This window comes from Saccopteryx leptura, chromosome 3, assembly GCF_036850995.1.
Source record: "Saccopteryx leptura isolate mSacLep1 chromosome 3, mSacLep1_pri_phased_curated, whole genome shotgun sequence".
Classification (NCBI taxonomy): domain Eukaryota; kingdom Metazoa; phylum Chordata; class Mammalia; order Chiroptera; family Emballonuridae; genus Saccopteryx; species Saccopteryx leptura.
In genome coordinates, this window is record NC_089505.1 from 136,279,319 (window position 1) to 136,299,507 (window position 20,189).

The window sequence follows — 20,189 nt, forward strand, 5'->3', positions numbered from 1 at the left end:
AATTTTTGCAAATAAAATAGGCAGGGAGTTTACTGTTTTATTCAAGAGTTAGTCTTTAGATTTTATTAATCCAAGCTCCTATATTTGACATCTTAGTGTTTTAATACATAGTTCATATATTGTCTTTTTATATTATTTGATAAATAAATATACTTAAGGTTACTTTATTACTGTGAGAGCACCTTGAGCAATATACCATTTGCTCACTACTATATTCTGAACAGGGTATAGAATTATCTTTTATCCTATTACCTAGTGATTTTTTAATTTCTAAGAGGTTGGAGATTTTTGTTAATACTTTTATAAATAGTTTTTAGTTTTACTGAGTTATAGTTATCAGATTTGACTTTATGAAAACTTTTTCAGTAATATAATATATAATTAAGTATTGTAAATGTTCCATTGGTTGCTAAAAAAAAAAGTATTATATATTCTCTCCTTTTGAATACAGAATTAATACAGGGTGGGGCAAAATTAGATTTACAGTTGGGAGTACATGAAACACAAAGTTTATTCTTGTATTATTTATTATTATATTATTATCCACATGAACAACTGTAGACTACTTTTGCCCCACCCTGTATAGATCTTTAATGGTCCTTATTTATAATACATTAAGATTATCTCTAGATACAATTATTTGTCTTCTTCATGTGTTGAACTGATTACATTACTGACCTCCATTATTTATTTACTCCCTAACTGACTCCATAACCTTTTGTTACTTACGTGGGGTATTAATTCTCTCCCACGGCTTGGCCATGTGACTTGCTTTGGCCAATAAGCAAAGGAAATGCAGAAACTTGAAAAACACTTGCACAAGTGAGCTTACCCTCCCTCTTGAACTTCTGCCACTGTTATGAGAACATGACCAAGCTTGCCTGCTAGATGATGAGTGTACAAGTTGAAAAACATGAAGAAGTATGAGTCATTTTTGTCTTCCCAGCAGAAGTCAGTCTAGCCCCGCTGACCCCAGTCAACCTCAAACATGTGAATGAGCCAAGCTGACAGCTTTCTCCACACTGCATGTTTACTGTTATGTAATCCTGAAGCAATAAAATTATGCACATTTTAATAAATAGAACAAATGCCTTTAAAACTAATGTGTGAATTTGATTTTATTTTTAAGTCTCTGTGTAGTTCTAATAATTTTAGTTTGTCACATTTTAAATCTGCATATAAACAATGATTATTCCAATTGTGGATAATAACTGCTCATCAATTAAAAAAAACCTGCCTTCTGCATCTCATTTAGGAGAAACTTGTACCTGTTCTACTTTATTAAAATTATAATCTTTGCTTATTACAGAATTTGCATTTGCTTCATGTATAATATTCTAACAATTTAAAAAACACTTATAAAAGTTATACATACTTATAGTTTAAAAATTATAGAGCTCTACAAAGTCAAGTGTATAAAATGCTTTCCATTGCTCTGTCTTGAGCAATTTTTCATTTCTAAGTTTTTATAATCACTTTGTGCTAGTTTCCAGTTACCAGTCTCCAGTACATGGTGAGTGCTCAAAAAATATTTGTTGGATAAATAAGTAAGAGGGAAAACTGATGCTCAGGACATGATGAATGCTCAAAAAATATAATTTGAATAAATAGGTGGATAGGTGGACGAATGACTTGTTGATCTGAGTTTATAATACCAGTTCATTGATAAAACAGCTGAAGAAATGAAAAAAGAGCTGTGGTTGTAGCAGAAGTGATGGAGCAGCTAAAGAAGTAAACAGAAAAATGTCGTAGCTGCAAGGCTGTGTCATTATTATCAGATAAATCTATAGCTCCGTTTCCATGGCAGTACTTGGCAATCACTTCATCCAAGTAACTAACACTGTGGCCTTGCAGGGGTCCCCAAACTTTTTACACAGGGGGCCAGTTCACTGTCCCTCAGACAGTTGGAGGGCTGCCACATACAGTGCTCCTCTCACTGACCACCAATGAAAGAGGTGGCCCTTCCGGAAGTGCGGTGGGGAGCCGGATAAATGGCCTCAGGGGCCTGCATGCGACAGGCATGCAGTTTGGGGACGCCTGATAGAGTCTTTCTTGACTGCAGTCCATAATAAAAAGACTCTTATCACTTCAAATACTTCTTACCTGCTTTATTTTCCATCTAAGGCTCTCAGAGCAGCTGCCTAAGAATGCTATTGACATATAAGTGTGAAAGGGGCTTCAGGCAAATTGCTAGCCCTCTATTCATGGCACATCCTTCCCTAAAATCTTGCCCTCTCAAGTTACAAGGTAGGCCAGGATTTCTTCCATTTAGAATAACATCTCAACTGGAGAAATTTTGAGACAGTAATTAACATTTTCCTTTAATCTTCTCTAAAACACAGGTCTTCTCCAGTGTGTCACACTAATACAAATTCTCCTCCATTCTTATGTGGTTCTGGTCATCTGGTTTCCCAACACAAAGGCTTTCAAAATTTTCTGATCTTGGTTTGCAGTATAAAATTTATTTTACATCAAAATCCATTATGCGCATTAGGGAATAAAGCTCACTGAAGCATTGTTATATTTTTATTCTATTGGTTTTTTTTAAACTAGTGCTATATACTACATTTCTGTTACCATTAATGGGTCATATATATAAAATCAATACTCAGAAATCAGAGGCATTTTTATACGCCAACAATGAACAGTCAGAAAGAGAAATTAAGGAAACAATCCCCTTCACTATTACAACCAAAAAAATAAAGTACCTAGGAGTAAACTTAACCAAGGAGACTAAAGACTTGTACTCGGAAAATTACAAAGCATTGATAAAAGAAATCAAGGAAGATACAAACAAGTGGAAGCATATACCATGCTCATGGTTAGGAAGAATAAACATCATTAAAATGTCTATATTACCCAAAGCAATCTATAAATTCAATGCAATGCCAATTAAAATACCAATGACATACTTCAAAGATATAGATCACATATTCCAAAAATTTATATGGAACCAAAAAAGAACACGAATAGCCTCAGCAATCTTAAAAAAGAAGAATAAAGTGTGAGGTATCACACTTCCTGATATCAAGTTATACTACAAGGCCATTGTACTCAAAACAGCCTGGTACTGGCATAAGAACAGGCATATAGATCAATGGAACAGAACAGAGAACCCAGAAATAAACCCACAGTTCTATGGACAACTGATATTTGACAAAGGAGGTAAGGAAATACAATGGAGTCAAGACAGTCTCTTTAACAAATGGTGTTGGGAAAATTGGACAGCTACCTGCAAAAAAATGAAACTAGATCACCAGCTTACACCACTCACAAAAATAAACTCAAAATGGATAAAAGACTTAAATGTAGGCTGTGAAACCATAAGCATCTTAGAAGAAAACACAGGCAGTAAGCTCTCCGACATCTCTTGGAGCAATATATTTGCTGATTTATCTCCACGGGGAAGTGAAATAAAAGACAGGATAAACAAATGGGACTATATCAAACTAAAAAGCTTTTGCACAGCTAAAGACAACAAGAACAGAATAAAAAGACAAACTACACAATGGGAGAACATATTTGACAATACGTCTGATAAGGGGTTAATAACCAAAATTTATAAAGAACTTGTAAATCTCAACACCAGGAAGACAAAAAATCCAATCCAAAAATGGGAAAAAGAAATGAATAGACACTTCTCCAAAGAGGCCATACAGATGGCCAATAGGCATATGAAAAAATGCTCAACATCACTAATCATTAGAGAAATGCAAATTAAAACCACAATGAGATATCACCTCACACCAGCCAGAATGGCGCTCATCAACAAAACAACACACAATAAGTGCTGGCGAGGATGTGGAGAAAAGGGAACCCTCCTACACTGCTGGTGGGAATGCAGACTGGTGCAGCCACTGTGGAAAACAGTATGGAGATTCCTCAAAAAACTAAAAATCGAACTGCCTTTTGACCCAACTATCCCACTGTTAGGAATATACCCCAAGAACACCATAGAACAGCTCCAAAAGGAGAAATGCACCCCCATGTTTGTGGCAGCATTGTTTACAATAGCGAAGATCTGGAAACAGCCCAAGTGTCCGTCAGAGGACGAGTGGATAAAAAAGCTTTGGTACATATATACTATGAAATACTACTCAGCCATAAGAAATGATGACATCGGATCATTTACAATAACATGGATGGACCTTGATAACATTATACGGAGTGAAATAAGTAAATCAGAAAAAAACTAAGAACTATATGAATCCATACATAGATGGGATATAAAAATGAGACTCAGAGACATGAACAAGAATGTGATGGCAATGGGGATGGGGGATGGGGGGAGGGGGGATGGGGCGAGGAAGGAGAGAGGGGGTGGGGGAGGGAAGGGGCACAAAGAAAACCAGATAGAAAGTGACAGAAGACAATTTGACTTTGGGAGAGGGGTATACAGCACAATCAAATGTCAAAATAATCTGGAGATGTTTTCTCTCAACATATGTACCCTGATTTATCAATGTCACTGCATTAAATTTAATAAATTTAAAAATAAATAAAAAATTAAAAAAAAAAATCCATTATGCGCATACACTCACAAAAACGTTAGGGAATAAAGCTCACTGAAGCATTATTATATTTTTATTCTATTGGTTTTTTTTAAACTGGTGCTATATACTACATTTCTATTACCATTAATGGGTCATGACCAGCATCTGGAAAATACTGATTTGATTCATGATTTAAAGTGTAGGGAACATAGTTGCAAAGAATAAAATATCTTTAAGAACTTGTTGGACTTATAAATTCACCTATAAAAATAACAATGGCATTTTGGCACAGAGATGTACCACTATGACTTGAAAATTTTATTTTATGTACCATGGATGTGATAGGTTAGGTCAAAAAAGAAAGTTGGGATGGGAGGACAGATATGACCACACAATCACTCTAAGAAAATCCACAAACTATTAATGTTTAAGAAAAGTTAAACTATTACAATTAAGAAATAGAATATAAATGTGGAGGATTGATTCTAATGTATTATTAGTCAATGTCAATATTTAAAAACAATAAAACAACAGATATATAACTATTTTTTTATTCTTTTTTATTTTTATTCTTAAAGTTTGGTTTCAATGTCTTAAAATCACATGTACTACATGTACATATACAATCACGATTTTTCTGGCCTGACCTGTGGTGGCCAGTGGATAAAGCTTCGACCTGTAATGCTGAGGTCACCAGTTCAAAACCCTGGGCTTGCCTGGTCAAGACACATATGGGAGTTGATTCTTTCTGCTCCTCCCTGCCCCTTCTCTCTCTCTCTCTTCTCTCTCTCTGTCCCCTCTCTAAAATGAAAAAATAAAATCTTCTAAAATAAAAGAAAATAGTCACAATTTTTCTGAAACAAAAGAAATTTACGGACAAATAGCCCCCTAGAATTCCTACATGACAGAACAATACCTGCTTAAAAAAATTCGTCACTGTGAGCGTAGCAGGTCGAAAACTGGTCAAGTTACAAGCATCATCTCCACTTGTTGTCCTTTCAAGTGATCGTCTGCCAACAATACTAGAATTCCTCCTCTCTGACCAAGATCCTTTTCGTTCTACCAAGGAAAGAAAAATAAGATATTCATTTTTGTAATACTTAAAGTTTGTTTTAAAGCAGCTTATCCACAAAAGTTGAAAAGTCTACTGGCACCATTTTTCACACAGCATTTGCTCAATTTTTCTCTGTGTCTCATTTTGGTAATTGTCAGAATATTTTAAACTTTTTCATTGTGATTATATTTGTTATGGTGATCTGTGATCAGTGATCTCTGATGTTACTACTTTAACTGTTTTGGGGCACCACAAACCACAGTCATGTAAGGCAAACAATAAATATTGTGTGTATTCTGACTGCTCCACCAGCAGTCATTCCCCTATCTCTCTCCCTCAGGGCCTCCCAATTTCCTGAGACACAACAATAATGAAATTGGCCAAATGATAACCCTACAATGGCCTCTAAGTGTTCAAGTGAAAGGAAGAGTTGTATGTCTCTCACTTTAAGTCAAAAGCTAGAAATGATTAAGCTTAGTAAGGAAGGAATGTCAAAAGCCAAGATATGCTGAAAGCTAGGCTTCTTGTACCAGTTGGCCAAGTTGTGAACGCAAAGGAAAAGTTCTTAGAGGAAACTAAAAGTGCTACTCCAGTGAACACACAAAAAATTCTTAAGAAAGCAAAACAGCTTTATTGTTGATATGGAGAAAGTTCCAATAGTCTGGATCAAACCAGCCACAACATTCTCTTCCATCAAAGTTTCAATTATATGAAAGATGAGAGAGGTGAGAAAGTTGCAGATGAAGAGTCTGAAGCTAACACAGGCTGGTTCATAATGTTTAAGGAAAGAAGCCATCCTCATACCATAAAAGAAAGTGCAAGGTGAAGCAGCAAATGCTAATGTAGAAGCTGCAGCAAGTCGTCCAAGAGATCTAGCTAAGAAAATTAATGAAGGTTACTACACTGAACAACAGACTTTCAATGTAGACAAAGCAGCCTTATTATTTTTAATGTTTATTTTTACTTCTTTTTAGAGAGGAAGGGGGAGGGTGGGAGGGAGAGAGAGAGGGGGATGAGGGAGGGGGGAGAGAGAGAGAGAGAGAGAGAGAAGGAGAGAGAGAGAGAGAGAGAAACATTAGGCTGTTCCCGCATATGCCCTGACCACGATCGAACCTGCTACTTCTGTGTTTCTAACCAACTGAACTATCTGGCCAGGGAAAAAACAGCCTTATTTTAGAAGAAGATACTATCTAGGACTTTTATAGCTAGAGAGAAGTTAATGCCTGGCTTCAAAGTTTTAAAAGCTCATTCTCCTGTTAAGGGCTAGATAGTGCAGCTGGCGATTTTAAGTTGAAGTCAATGCTTTTACCAGTCCTAGAGCCCTTAACAATTATAGTAAATCGACTCTGTTTGTGCTTTATAAATGGAAAAACACAGCCTGGGTGATAGCACATCTGTTTACAACATGATTTACTGAATATTTTAAGCTCACTGTTAAGCACTATTGCTCAGAAAAAAGATTCCTTTCAAAATATTACCTCTCACTGACAATGTACCTGGTTACCCTTGAGCTCTAATGAAGATGTACAACATTAATATTGTTTCCATGCCTGCTAACACAACATCCATTCCGATCTTTGGGCCCATGGATCAAGAAGTAATTTCAAGTTTCCAGTCTTAATAGTTAAAAAATACATTTCGTGAAGATATAGCTGCCACGGTTAGTGATTCCTCTGATGCATCTGGACAAGTAAATTGAAGACTTCATGGAAACGATTCAACATTCTAGATGCCATTAAGACATTTGTGATTTAATTAGAAGAGCTCAAAATATTAACATTAACAGGTGTTTGGAAGAAGTTAACTCCAACTCTCATGGACGACCTTGAGGGGTTCAAGACTTCACTAGAGGAAGTAACTGCAGATGTAAACAGCAAGAACTAGAATTAAAGTGGAGCCTGAAGATGTGACTGCACTGTGGCAATTTCACAATAAAATTTGATCAGATGAGAAATTTCTTCTTATGAATTAGCAAAGAAAGTGGTTTCTTGAGACAGAATCTCCTCCTGATAAAATGCTATGAAGACTGTTGAAATGACAACAAAGGATTTGAAATATTACATAAACTAAGATGATAAAGCAGCAGCAGGGGTTAAGAGAACTGACTCCAATTCTGAAAGAAATTCTACTGTGGGTAAATGCTATCAAACAGCATCACACAATATAGAGCAATTATTAGTAAAAGGAAGAATCAACTAATGTGGCAAACTTCATTGCTGTCATATTTTTAGAAATTGCCGCAGATATGCCAACCTTCAGCAACCACCATCCTGATCGGCCAGCAGCCATTAACATCAAGGCAAAACTCTTCACCAGCAAAAAGACTGGCTCCAATGATGGTTAGCATTTGTTAGCAAGAAAGTATTTTTGATTAAGTTATATGTATATACATTTTTTAGACATAATGCTATTCCACACTTAATAGACTATAGTGTAAACATAACTTTGATATGCATGAAAAAATAATAATTTATGTGACTCGTTATACAGGGATATTTGCTTTACTGCAGTAGTCTGAATGGAACCTGAAGTATCTCCAAGTTATGCCTATACTAGCCATAAAACAAAACACAATAAATTTAAAAAGACTGAAAAAAAAAAAAATGTTCTCTAAGAACAGTAGAGTTACACTATAAATTAATAAAACATAAAACTTAGTAAATTCATAAACATGCAGAAATTAAACAGCATACTCTTGAATAACCAATGGGTCAAAGAAAAACCAGCCAGGGAAATTAGAAAATACTTAAGATGTATGAAAATGAAAACTAAACATCCCAACACATACAGATGATCACTAAAGCAATACTCAAGGGAAATTAATACCTATAAAATGCCTATTTTAAAAAGATCACAAATCATTAACTTTATTTATATCTTAAGAAATTAAAAAAAGAAAACTAAACCCAAAGCAAGCATTAGAAAGTATACCAAAAAAAGATAACAGCTAAGTAGAAATAAATAAAATGAAAACTAGAAAAATAGAAAAAAATCAATAAAATCAAAATCTGGTTTCTTCAAAAAGATAAAAATTTTAAAACTTTTCCTAAACTAATGAAGAAAAAATAGAAAAGATTAAAATTACTAAATTCAGGGACACCACTATAGATCTTAGAGAGAAAAAGAAATTTCAATATTATGAACACCTGTAAGTCAATGTTAGATAAAAATTAGATAACTTAGATAAAATGAACAAATCTCTAAAAAAATAGTAGTATTGTAATGACTCAAGATGAAAGAGAAGACATTTATAAAGCTAAACCAAGTCAAGAGATCTAATTAGTAATGAATAAATTTACCATAAAGAAAAGACCAAGCCACCCTGGCCGGTTGCCTCAGTGGTAGAGCATCGGCCTGGCGTGCAGGAGTCCCGGGTTTGATTCCCGGCCAGGGCACACAGGAGAAGTGCCCATCTGCTTCTCCATCCCTCCCCCTCTCCTTCCTCTCTGTCCCTCTCTTCCCCTCCTGCAGCCAAGGCTCCATTGGAGCAAAGTTGGCCCAGGTGCTGAGGATGGCTCCATGGCCTCTGCCTCAGGTGCTAGAATGGCTCTGGGTGCAGTGGAGCAACACCTCAGAGGGGCCCGAGCATCACCCCCTGGTGGGCATGCCGGGTGGATCCTGGTCCAGTGCATGCGGGAGTCTGTCTGCCCCACCCCCACCCCCACCCCTGCTGCTTCTCACTTCAGAAAAATACAAAAAAAAATCCATTTAAAGTACCATCAAAAACAATAGAATAGTTCTAACAAGAAAAGGGCAAGACTTGTATACCAAACACTCAAACACTGTTGAAAAAATTTTAAGAAATAAATGAGAAAACATTCTTTGTTCATAGATTGCAAGACTTAATATTAAGAGGGCTCCTGCAATTGATCTACATATTCACTGCAATGCCAACCAAAATTCCAGCTGTTTTGTACAGAAATTGACAGCTGATCCTAAACTTCATATGAAAATATAAGGGGCCTGACCTGTGGTGGCGCAGTGGTTAAAGCATAGATTTGGAATGCTGAGGTCACCAGTTCAAAACCCTGGGCTTGCCTGGTCAAGGCACATATGGGAGTCGATGCTTCCTGTTCCTATACCCCTCCTCTCCCTCTAAAAATAAATAAATAAAAATTAAAATAAAAAAGAAATGAAAGGAACTTTAAAAAATCTTTCAGAGAAAAAAAAGAAAATATAAGGACCCAAAATAGTCAAAAATAATCTGAAAAAGGATTGAAAAATGTTGGAGGACCTATGCTTCCTAATTTCAAAACTTACTGCAAAGCTAAAATAACAAAGACAGTATAGGAATAGCATAAGCTTAGATAAGTAATCAAGGGAATACAATTGAGAGTCCAGAAATAAACTCATACATCTATTTGGGGTCCCCAAACTGTGGCCCCCTGAGGCCATTTATCCAGCCCCCGCCGCACTTCCGGAAGGGGCACCTCTTTCATTGGTGGTCAGTGAGAGGAACAAAGCGCGTCATTGCTCGTATACAGTACTACTTCCGGTGACGCGGGATGCATGCCTCACAGCTCCGGAAGCGCGTCATATCACTTGTTAGGGCTAGCAGTGACAAATATGGAACCGGACATTGACCATCTCATTAGCCAAAAGCAGGCCCATAGTTCCCATTGAAATACTGGTCAGTTTGTTGATTTAAATTTACTTGTTCTTTATTTTAAATATTGTATTTGTTCCCATTTTGTTTTTTTACTTTAAAATAAGATATGTGCAGTGTGCATAGGAATTTGTTCATAGTTTTTTTTATAGTCCGGCCCTCCAACGGTCTGAGGGACAGTGAACTGGCCCCCTGGTAAAAAGTTTGGGACCCCTGATCTACAGTCATTTGAACTTTCAACAAGAGTGCCAACACTATTCAACTGGAGAACAATAGTCTTTTCAATAAATGATGTTGGAACAACTATCTTCATAAAAAGAATGAAGTTGGACCTTTTACCTTCACCAGGTACATATATTAACTCAAAATGGAGTATACCTAAACAGAAGAGCTATACCTGTAAAACTCTTAGATAAACCCATGCAAGTAAATCTTGATCTTGGATTAGGTAATGCTTTCCTAGATACGACACCAAAAAATACAACCAACAAAAGACAAAAGAGATAAACTGAATTTCATCAAAAATTAAATTATGCTACAAAAAGTACCATAAAGAGAATAAAAATAGAACCCATAAACTGGGAGAAAATATTTTCAAATTCTTTATTAAACAAGGGATTTGTAGCCATATTATAAAGAACTTGTACAACTAAATGATAAGAATACAAAAAAGCCACTTAAGAAATAAGCATTATAAATACAAGACGAAAAAAAAAAAGCTATTAGGCCCTGGCTAGTTGGCTCAGTGATAGAGCTTCAGCCCAGTGTGTGGATGTCCCAGGTTCAATTACTAGTCAGGGCACACAGGAGAAGTGACCATCTGCTTCTCCACCCCTCCCCTTTCCCTCTCTCTCTCTTCTCCTTCCACAGCCATGGTTCAATTGTTTTAAGCACATGAGGCCCAGGCATTGAGGATGGCTCCATGGAGCCTTGGCCTCAGGCACTAATAATAACTCTGTTGCAAGCATGGCCATTGGGCATAGCATCAGTCCTGGACAGCGGTTGCTGGATGGATTCCAGCTGGGGCTCAAGCAGGTGTCTGTCCCTCTATCTCCCCTCCTCTCATTTGGAAAAAAGAAGAAAAAAAAAGCCATTAAAAATGGGCAAAAAATATGACTACATATATCTCCAAAGAAGATACAAAAGTAGCCAAAGCACACAAAAGGCATGTCCAACAACAATAAAACACTACTTCATCTGCAGTAGAAGGGCTAATATCACAGGACAGATAAAGTGTTAACAAAATATGGGGAAACTGGAACCTTCATACAATGTTGGTAGAATTTTTTTTTTTAAGCGGAAGAAAGAGAGAGAGATGGAGACAGATGAGAGGCATCAACTCATAGTTGCAGCACTTTAGTTGTTCATTGATTGCTTCTCATACTTGACCTGGGGGATACAGCCAAGCCAGTGGCCTCTTGCTCAAGACAATGACCTCAGGGTTTTAAACCTAGGACCTCAGCGTCCCAGGTTTAAAACCTAGGACCTCAGCGTCCCTCTATCCACTGCACCACCACTGGTCAGGCCAATGTTGGTAGAATTTTTAAATGGTACAGCCACATTGGAAAACACTCTTGCCCTTTCAATAGGGTAAACATAGAATTATCATATGACCCAGTAATTTCATTTCTAACTATATAACCCAGAAAAATAAAAACATATGTCAGCATTATCACTATATCGCCATACCACAGTTCACTTTTTGTGGTCTCACTGTATCGCAGATGTTTAAATTGAAGATATATATCTAATTTTGTATCGTGGATTTTTCGCTCTATTGAGGGATTTTGCAGTATATAGTTATTTTTATATATTTATTTTTTAATTATTTTTGCAGTAAAATAAGCATTTACTAGCCTAAATTTTTTTTAAATATATAAAAATATTAATTAAAACATATTAAATTGAAATAAAATACATAGCATACAGAAGATGAGTAGACAAAGACTCACACATATGGAAACCACAGCTATGGCTGCTTCTCCTTGAGCTAGTTTGCCCATGTGTACATGGCACACTATTGGCTGATGGATGGGAGGCGACCAACCAGAGCACTGTGTTCTGTATATATAAATAATAAAATAAATATAAGGTCACTACTTCACAAATTTTTGACTGTCGTGGGGGATTCTGGAACCTAACTCCCGCATAGACGAGGGACCACTGTATTAATAATAACCAAAAAGTTGAAGCAAGCCAAATGTCCATGAACAGATAAGTAAAATGTGGTATATTCATCCAATGGACTATTATTTGGAAATTTTAAAAAAAGGAAATATTGATAGATGCTACAATATGGACGAATCTTTAAAACATTATAAAAGCAAAAGAAGCTAGGCACTAAAGACTGGGTATGATGTAATTCTATTGACATGAAATGTCTGGCATACAAAACTCCATACAAACTAAGTAGATTAGAGGTTGCTTAGAGTTGGGTATGAGGATTTCAGGAGAATGTAAAGCGACTGCTAATGACAATGAAAGCATTCCATAATTAAACTGCAGTGACAGTTACAGAACCTTGTGACTATATTAAAAACATTGAATTATATACTTAAGATAGATAAACTGTATGGTATGTGAATTACATCTCAATAAAGCTGTTAAAAGTTTTAAAAAGACAAAAATAGAAAACCCTCTTTATGCCTCTTCACATTGCAAAGACTACAAATAAAACAAGCATATGTAAAATCAAAAAAAAGAAAAAATTACACATTTAGAAATATTTTATATAAAACTCTCTTACCTCCAGTGCTTATTTCTACTTCTGTAGAATCTCTTTCCAAACTCCCAGCACTGCTAACAATATTCATTAAATGGATCGCAGTCCAAGCAAAAGGCATGCGGTATTTCCCAAGTCTTTGGCAAAACTGATCAGCTTGACTTTTCAGCTTCTCCAATTTTTCCTTATTCTGCAAAACAAAACTTTATACATTATATGATTATGCTAAAATAAATGAATTAAATGCTATTTCATAATAAATAAACAGGCAGGTTAAGAATTCTCAATTCTCAGCAAAGATGAAAAAACAATCTGTATCTTTCAGGGATCAATTAACAATGTATTATCATTTTTTTTTAATAAGTGAGAGGCAGGGAGTCAGAGACAGAATCCCACATGCACCCTGACCAGGATCCACCAGCAAGCCCCCTACCAGGCAATGCTCTGCCCATCTGGGCTGCTGCTCTTTGCTCAGCAACCGAGCTATTTTAACACCTAAGGCGAGGCCATGGAGCCATCCTCAGCACCCAGGGCCAACTTTGCTTGAACCATTCGAGCCATGGCTGTGAGAGGGGAAAAGAAAGAGAGAGAGAGAGAGAGAGAGAGAGGTAGGGGGGTAGGGAAGCAGATGGTCGCTCCTCCTATGTGCTGACTGGGAATCAAACCTGGGACTCCCACATGCTGGGCCAATGTTCTACCATTGAGCCAAAAAGCCAGGGCCTAACAGTGTATTATCTTAACTACTGAACAACCTCAATCTGTTCTACAGATGTAAGCAGAGAATAAGTCTTTGAAATTTTTGTTTAAGATTATCTCCTCTTCAGAGAAAAGAAAGGAGAGCAAGTGTCAAACATGTTTATGCATTGTGAGTACTATTTTATGAAAGGAAACATAACCATGTTCTAGCCAACAACTGCAAACTACAAAATATTCTAGGTCATGACTTGTTCATTTTAAATATTCTAAATAAGATGGAAGCAGTTGAGCCAATTTGAAAGAGACCCTAACTTATACCAACCATGAGGTGGAAGTGGGAGGCACAAACAGGCCAATAATAAGCCCAGAGTAGTAATAAAATAAGCAAAGAAGAGAAAGTATTTTAAGAGGACTAAATCCTGGAAAAAGACTAATGGTCCAAATAGTATATGCCTATTTGGAAGATATCCTGGGACTGGCCAACTTTAAGAGTATTCCTCAAACAAACAGTAAGGTGCCCTAAAATAACCAACCAATGGTCCAAGATTAAAAACCTACACCAATACCTCATATATTCTTTCCATACAGGATATCTATTGGTGAGGTATACTCTAATGACAGTGTCCTACTTTAAGACTCAGGGCTGAGAAAAGATGAAATTATAGCTAAATGCCAGAACTTTTATTGCTATACCTATTATACCTTAAAAATAGGTTTTTGCTTTGCCCTGGCCAAATGGCCTGGTTGGCTGGAACATCGTCCCAAAGCACAGAGTTTGCTGGTTCAATCCCCGGTCAGGGCACATACAGGAACAGATCAATGTTCCTGTCTATCTCTCTCTCTACCTTCTTCTCTCGCTAAAATAAATAAATAAATTAAAAAAAAATAGGTTTTTGCTTTAAGAGTCCAGATATCAAGTGCACTTAATTCTATCATTTTATGTAAATACGTGAGAAGTATGGAACAAGCTGCTATTATACCTATGAGCTCCATATAACAGAGCAAATTTAATTTGTAAAATGACAACCTCAGAAAGCCAGAATACTTTAACCCTGCTTTCAACCAGACAGCCAGGGATCAAAGAAGATTATCATGTGCTCAGATCTACCTATAGTAACAGAAAAGACTCAGTTCTTATTTTGAGTCTTAGATAAATAGAAAGCAAAACATCTTCTAGCTTGTCAAGCATACCTCTCCTGGCTGTTTCAAGTGTTAGATCATGTGTTCAAATATCCAAGATCACATGTTATTCCTATAGCTAACTCAAGGTGAGTTACCTACTGTTGATCAATTATTTTTGCTTTAAAACTTTATCCAAATTCTAGATGTAAGTCACTTAATGGCAAAACAGAAGTTATATTTTCTATGTTTACCATATTCTTAATTATCTACAGCTAGGCAGAGGCCTAGAATATTTCTGTTTTGCTAGGAAAACTTCCATCAATATAATTATTCTGTAAATATAAAAAAATTATTTAGGAATTAAACTGAATTAACTTAGTTTCCTACAAAAGATATAAAGAATGTATTAGTATTCAGTGAAAGAATAGCACAGCACATGATATAGGCTAGGTAACAAAGCAAATAAAGAAATTGAAAAAAAAAAGAAAAAAAAAGAAATTGAATAGGTCAATAGAAAAATGAATTATAATCTTTAATATGCTTTATATAATATTCTCCCAAATTTTAATTAAGGAGATTAGAGGCTATTTACGGTCAGGTTAGGAAACTTGTGGGTAATAGGAGTGACCAGCAATGAATACAAAAGTGGGGGAAATGAGAGGCATGACATTCTATACCTTGGTGGCATCTGCTTCTTTGAAAATCATATATGGTTCTGCACACTCTCCAATGTCTCCTTGCTGTAGAACTTTTTCTAGCTGTAAAAGGCAAAAGTTAAAAATTAAGTAGAATTTTTTTAAAAAGCTATCAGCATGGAATGCAAGGATGGTTCAACATATAAAAATTAATCAATATAATAAGCCAGATCAACAGAATGACAGAAAAACCACATGATCATCTCAATTAATATAGAAAGAGCACTAAGGCAAAATTCAATACCCTTTCATGGAAGAAACACTCAACAAACTAGGAACTGGAGAAAGCTATGTCAACATAATCAAGGCCATACATACAAAGCCCATAGATAACATCATATTTATTGGTAAAAGACTGAAAGCTTTTCCTCTAAGGTCAGGAAAAAAATAAGGATATTCACTTTTGCCAATTTTATTCAACATAGTACTGGGAAGTCTTAGAGCAATTAAACAAGAAAAAGAAATAAAACATATTTAAATCAAAAAGGAAGAAATAAAATAATCTGCTTGCAGAAAATATCTTTTTTACAGAAAAACCTAATATTCCACAAAAACCCTTTAGAACTAATAAATTAATTCATCAAAATGTTAGGATACAAAACATGCAAAAATCAGTTGCATTTCTACACACTAACAATGAGCAGTTAAAAAAAATTTTTTTTAATAATTCCAGTTATAATAGCAAAAAGAATAAAAATACTGAGAATGAACCAAGAAAGTAAAAGATTTATGAAAACTATAAAACAGTGGTTAAAAAAAATTGAAGAAAACACCAATAAGTGGCAAGACATCCTGTACTCATGAATTGGAACACTTAATAAAGTTAAGATGTCAATACTACCCAAAGCAATTTACAGGTGTAATCAAAATCCCAATAATATTTTTTGCAGAAATAGGAAAATACATCCCAAAATTCATATGAAATCTCAAAGGACCTTGAATAGTCAAAATAAACTTAAAAACGAAAGAATGAAGTTGGAAGCCGAATATTCATAGTTGTTAATTTCAAAACTTAATACAAGGCTACAGTAATCAAAACAATGTGGTACAAGCATAGAGATGTACATATTGATCAATGTAACAGAACAGAAACCAGAAATAAACCCTTGTATATTTAGTAAAATAATTTTCAAGAAGGGTGCCAAGACTATTCAATGAGGAAAGGACTGTCTTTTCAACAAATAGTGTTAAAAAAAAATTGAAAAAGAAAAAAAAAAAGACAACTTTAATATCCAAATGCAAAAAGTAAAGTTAGACCCTTATACCTTATATCATATACAAAAATCCACTCAAAATGGACCAAAGGCCTAAACACAGGCCTAACACTATAAAACTCTTAAAAGAAAAGTAGGGCCTGACCAGCCAGTGGCGCAGTGGATAGAGTGTCAGACTGGGATGCAGAGGACCCAGGTTCGAGACCCCGAGGTCGCCAGCTTGAGCGTGGGCTCATCTGGTTTGAGCAAAGCTCTCCAGCTTGGACCCAAGGTCGCTGGCTTGAGCAAGGGGTTATTCAGTCTGCTGTAGCCCCATGGTCAAGGCACATATGAGAAAGCAATCAATGAACAACTAATGTGTCACAATATGCAATGAAAAACTGATGATTGATGATTCTCATCTCTCCGTTCCTGTCTGTCTGCCCCTGTCTATCCCTCTCTCTGACTCTCTCTGTCTCTGTAAAAAAAAAAAAAAAAAAAAGAAGAGAAAAAGTTTCAGGACAATGTTTTCTTGGATTAGAGATAAGAAAAAAATAAAAGCAGACAACTACAGTAAAAATAGATAAATTGGACATCAAAATTTTTAAGTTTTGTGCATCACAGGACATAATCAACAGGGTGAAAAGACAAATTAAGGAATGAGAGAAATCATATATTTGATAAGGAATTATTATCCAGAATAGATTTTTTAAAGTTACACAACTCAAAACAATAATAATGTGATTGATATACAAATGGCTAACAAGCATATGACAAGATGCTCAAATCACTAATCATTAGGAAAATGCAAATCAGAATGACAATACGATATCACCTGACACCCATAAGAATGGCTACTATCAAAAATAAATAACAGATATTGTCAAGAATAGGAAAAATTGGAACCCTTGGCCACTCTTGGTAAAAGAGTAAACTGATACATCCATTATGGAAAACAGTAAAACAGTTCCTCAAAAAGTAAAAATAGAACTACCATGTAATTCAGGAAATCTATTTCTGGGTATACACCCTATAGAATTGAAAGGAGTGACTCAAACAGATATTCAAACAGCCATGTTCATAGCAGTATTAGTCACAATAGCCAAAAGATGGAAGAAACCTAAATGTCTATGAAGATATGAGTGGGTAAACAAAATGTGGTATATGTGTACATATACATATAACGGAACATTATTCAGCCTTTTAAAAAGAGGAATTCTAGGCCCTGGCTAGATAGCTAAGTTGGATGGACCACTGTCCAGACACATCAAGGTTGCGGTTGCAATCTCCAGTCAGGGTACATATAAGAATCAACCAATCAAAGCATAAATGTATGGAACAACAAATCAATGCTTCCCTCTCTCTTTTTCTCATTCTCTCTATAAAAATCAATCAAGAAATAAATAAAAAGAGAACTTCTAAAGCATGCTATAACCTGGATGAAACTTAAAGATATTATGCTAAGAAAATAAGTCAGTCACAAAAAGACAAACACTGAAAGATGTCATTCACATGACATATCTAGAGTAGTCAAATTCACAGAAACAGAGTAGAACAGTGGTTGTAAGATCTAGGAAGAATAGCAAATGAATTATTGTTTAATGTGTACAGAGTGGGTTTTTTTTAATTCATTTTAGAGAGGAGAGAGAGACAGAGAGAGAAGGGGGAGGAGCTGGAAGCATCAACTCCCATATGTGCCTTGACCAGGCAAGCCCAGGGTTTCGAATCGGCGACCTCAGCATTTCCAGGTCGACGCTTCAGAGTGGGGTTTTTTTGTTGGGTTTTTTTTTTTGTATTTTTCTGAAGCTGGAAATGGGGAGAGACAGTCAGACAGACTCCCGCATGCGCCCGACCGGGATCCACCCGGCACGCCCACCAGGGGGCGATGTTCTGCCCACCAGGGGGCGATGCTCTGCCCCTCCGGGGCGTCGCTCTGTCGCGACCAGAGCCACTCTAGCACCTGGGGCAGAGGCCAAGGAGCCATCCCCAGCGCCCGGGCCATCTCTGCTCCAATGGAGCCTCGGCTGCGGGAGGGGAAGAGAGAGACAGAGAGGAAGGAGAGGGGGAGGGGTGGAGAAGCAGATGGGCGCTTCTCCTGTGTGCCCTGGCCGGGAATCAAACCCGGGACTTCTGCACGCCAGGCCGATGCTCTACCACGGCCTTCAGAGTGGGTTTTTAACAAGCAAAATAAAGATTGACTTAGATAGCATGCTGACAGCTGTTCCGGGTTTGGGGGGCTCAAGGTGGAGGGATTGAGCAAAAACAGAAAAATAGAGAAAAAACTCATGGTCACAGAAAATAGTGTGGTGATTGCCAGGGGGAGGAGGGTTGAAGTGAGAGGACATAGAGAAGGGTATGGGAGGATAAATGGTGATGAGTGAAGACTTGACTTGGGGTGGTGAGCATACAATACAGTATACAAATGATGTGTTATAGAATTGTGCATCTGAAACCTATATAATTTTTTTAGCCAGTGTCACCCTTAAAAATTCAATGAAAAGAAAAAAAGTAGGTTTTGTACCTTACCAGTAGTGGCACAGCAGATAGAGCATCTACCTAGGATGCTGAGGGCCCAAATTCAAAACCCCAAGGTAACTGGCTTCAGCACATGGTCGCTGGCTTGAGCAAAGGGTCACTGTGCTTAGCTGGAGCGCCAGGTAAAGGCATGTATGAGAAGCAATCAATGAACAAATTAAAAATGCCACAACTACGCTTCTCATCTGTCCCCCTTCCTCTCTCCTCCCGATCTCACTTTCTCTTTCTATCGCAACAAAAAAAGTAGGTTTTGCAAGATGAAAATTTCTAGAGACTACTTACATGACAATGTGAATATACTGAATACTGAATTGTATACATAAAAATGACTAAGATGATATATTTTATGTGTATTTACCACAATTTAAATATTAATAAAAACAGTCATACATTCATCTCCACTTAATAGAATATCAAAGTACAAAATTTAAAAACACAAATCACAAAATAATACTCTTAGGTGGTCAATACAGTAGTTTCTACTCATCATTTGTCTCCGAAATGTCTCACTTTACTCATAAAATTTTTAATGTTTTTAAAAAGGAAATGTAAATAATTGAATGAAAGTCCATAAATCAAATCAAGTGTATACAGGAATTTGGCCCATAATAAACTTGATAATACAAATCAGTGAATGAAGGATATACAAAGAACTCTTACTAGTTAATAATAACAATCCAACAAAATGGATATTACACAGATATATATTTTTTATATATCTGTGTATATATATATATTTATACACATAGGTATATATATATACATAGGTGTATTATGTATATATTACTTAAAACTTATGTACCTTATGTACACTTAAATTTGTGAAATATAAACTCATAGATACATGGAACATTTTGATGGTTACCAGATGAGATGGGAGTTGGGTTGGATAGAAAAGGCTAAGGGATTATGATGAACAAATTGCCAGTTATAAAAACAGTAATAAGAGCCTGACCAGGCGGTGGCGCAGTGGATAGAGTGTCGGACTGGGATGCCGAGGACCCAGGTTCGAGACCCTGAGGTCGCCAGCTTGAGCGCAGGCTTATCTGGTTTGAGCAAAGCTCATCAGCTTA

At 36.3% G+C, this 20,189-nt stretch overlaps 1 protein-coding gene across 2 annotated transcripts in view; it reads right to left on the bottom strand.

Annotated features, from left to right (window-relative positions):
- Positions 1-20,189, bottom strand: part of DOCK7 (dedicator of cytokinesis 7) — a 242,981-nt gene that overhangs the window by 165,517 nt on the left and 57,275 nt on the right. For both annotated transcript variants that reach the window (XM_066376450.1, XM_066376451.1), the window contains exons 10-12: positions 15,371-15,451; positions 12,900-13,065; positions 5,410-5,552 (exon numbers count right to left, since the gene is read on the bottom strand). In XM_066376450.1, the coding sequence (XP_066232547.1) occupies positions 5,410-5,552; positions 12,900-13,065; positions 15,371-15,451 (390 nt within the window). The remainder of the gene's footprint in view (positions 1-5,409; positions 5,553-12,899; positions 13,066-15,370; positions 15,452-20,189) is intronic.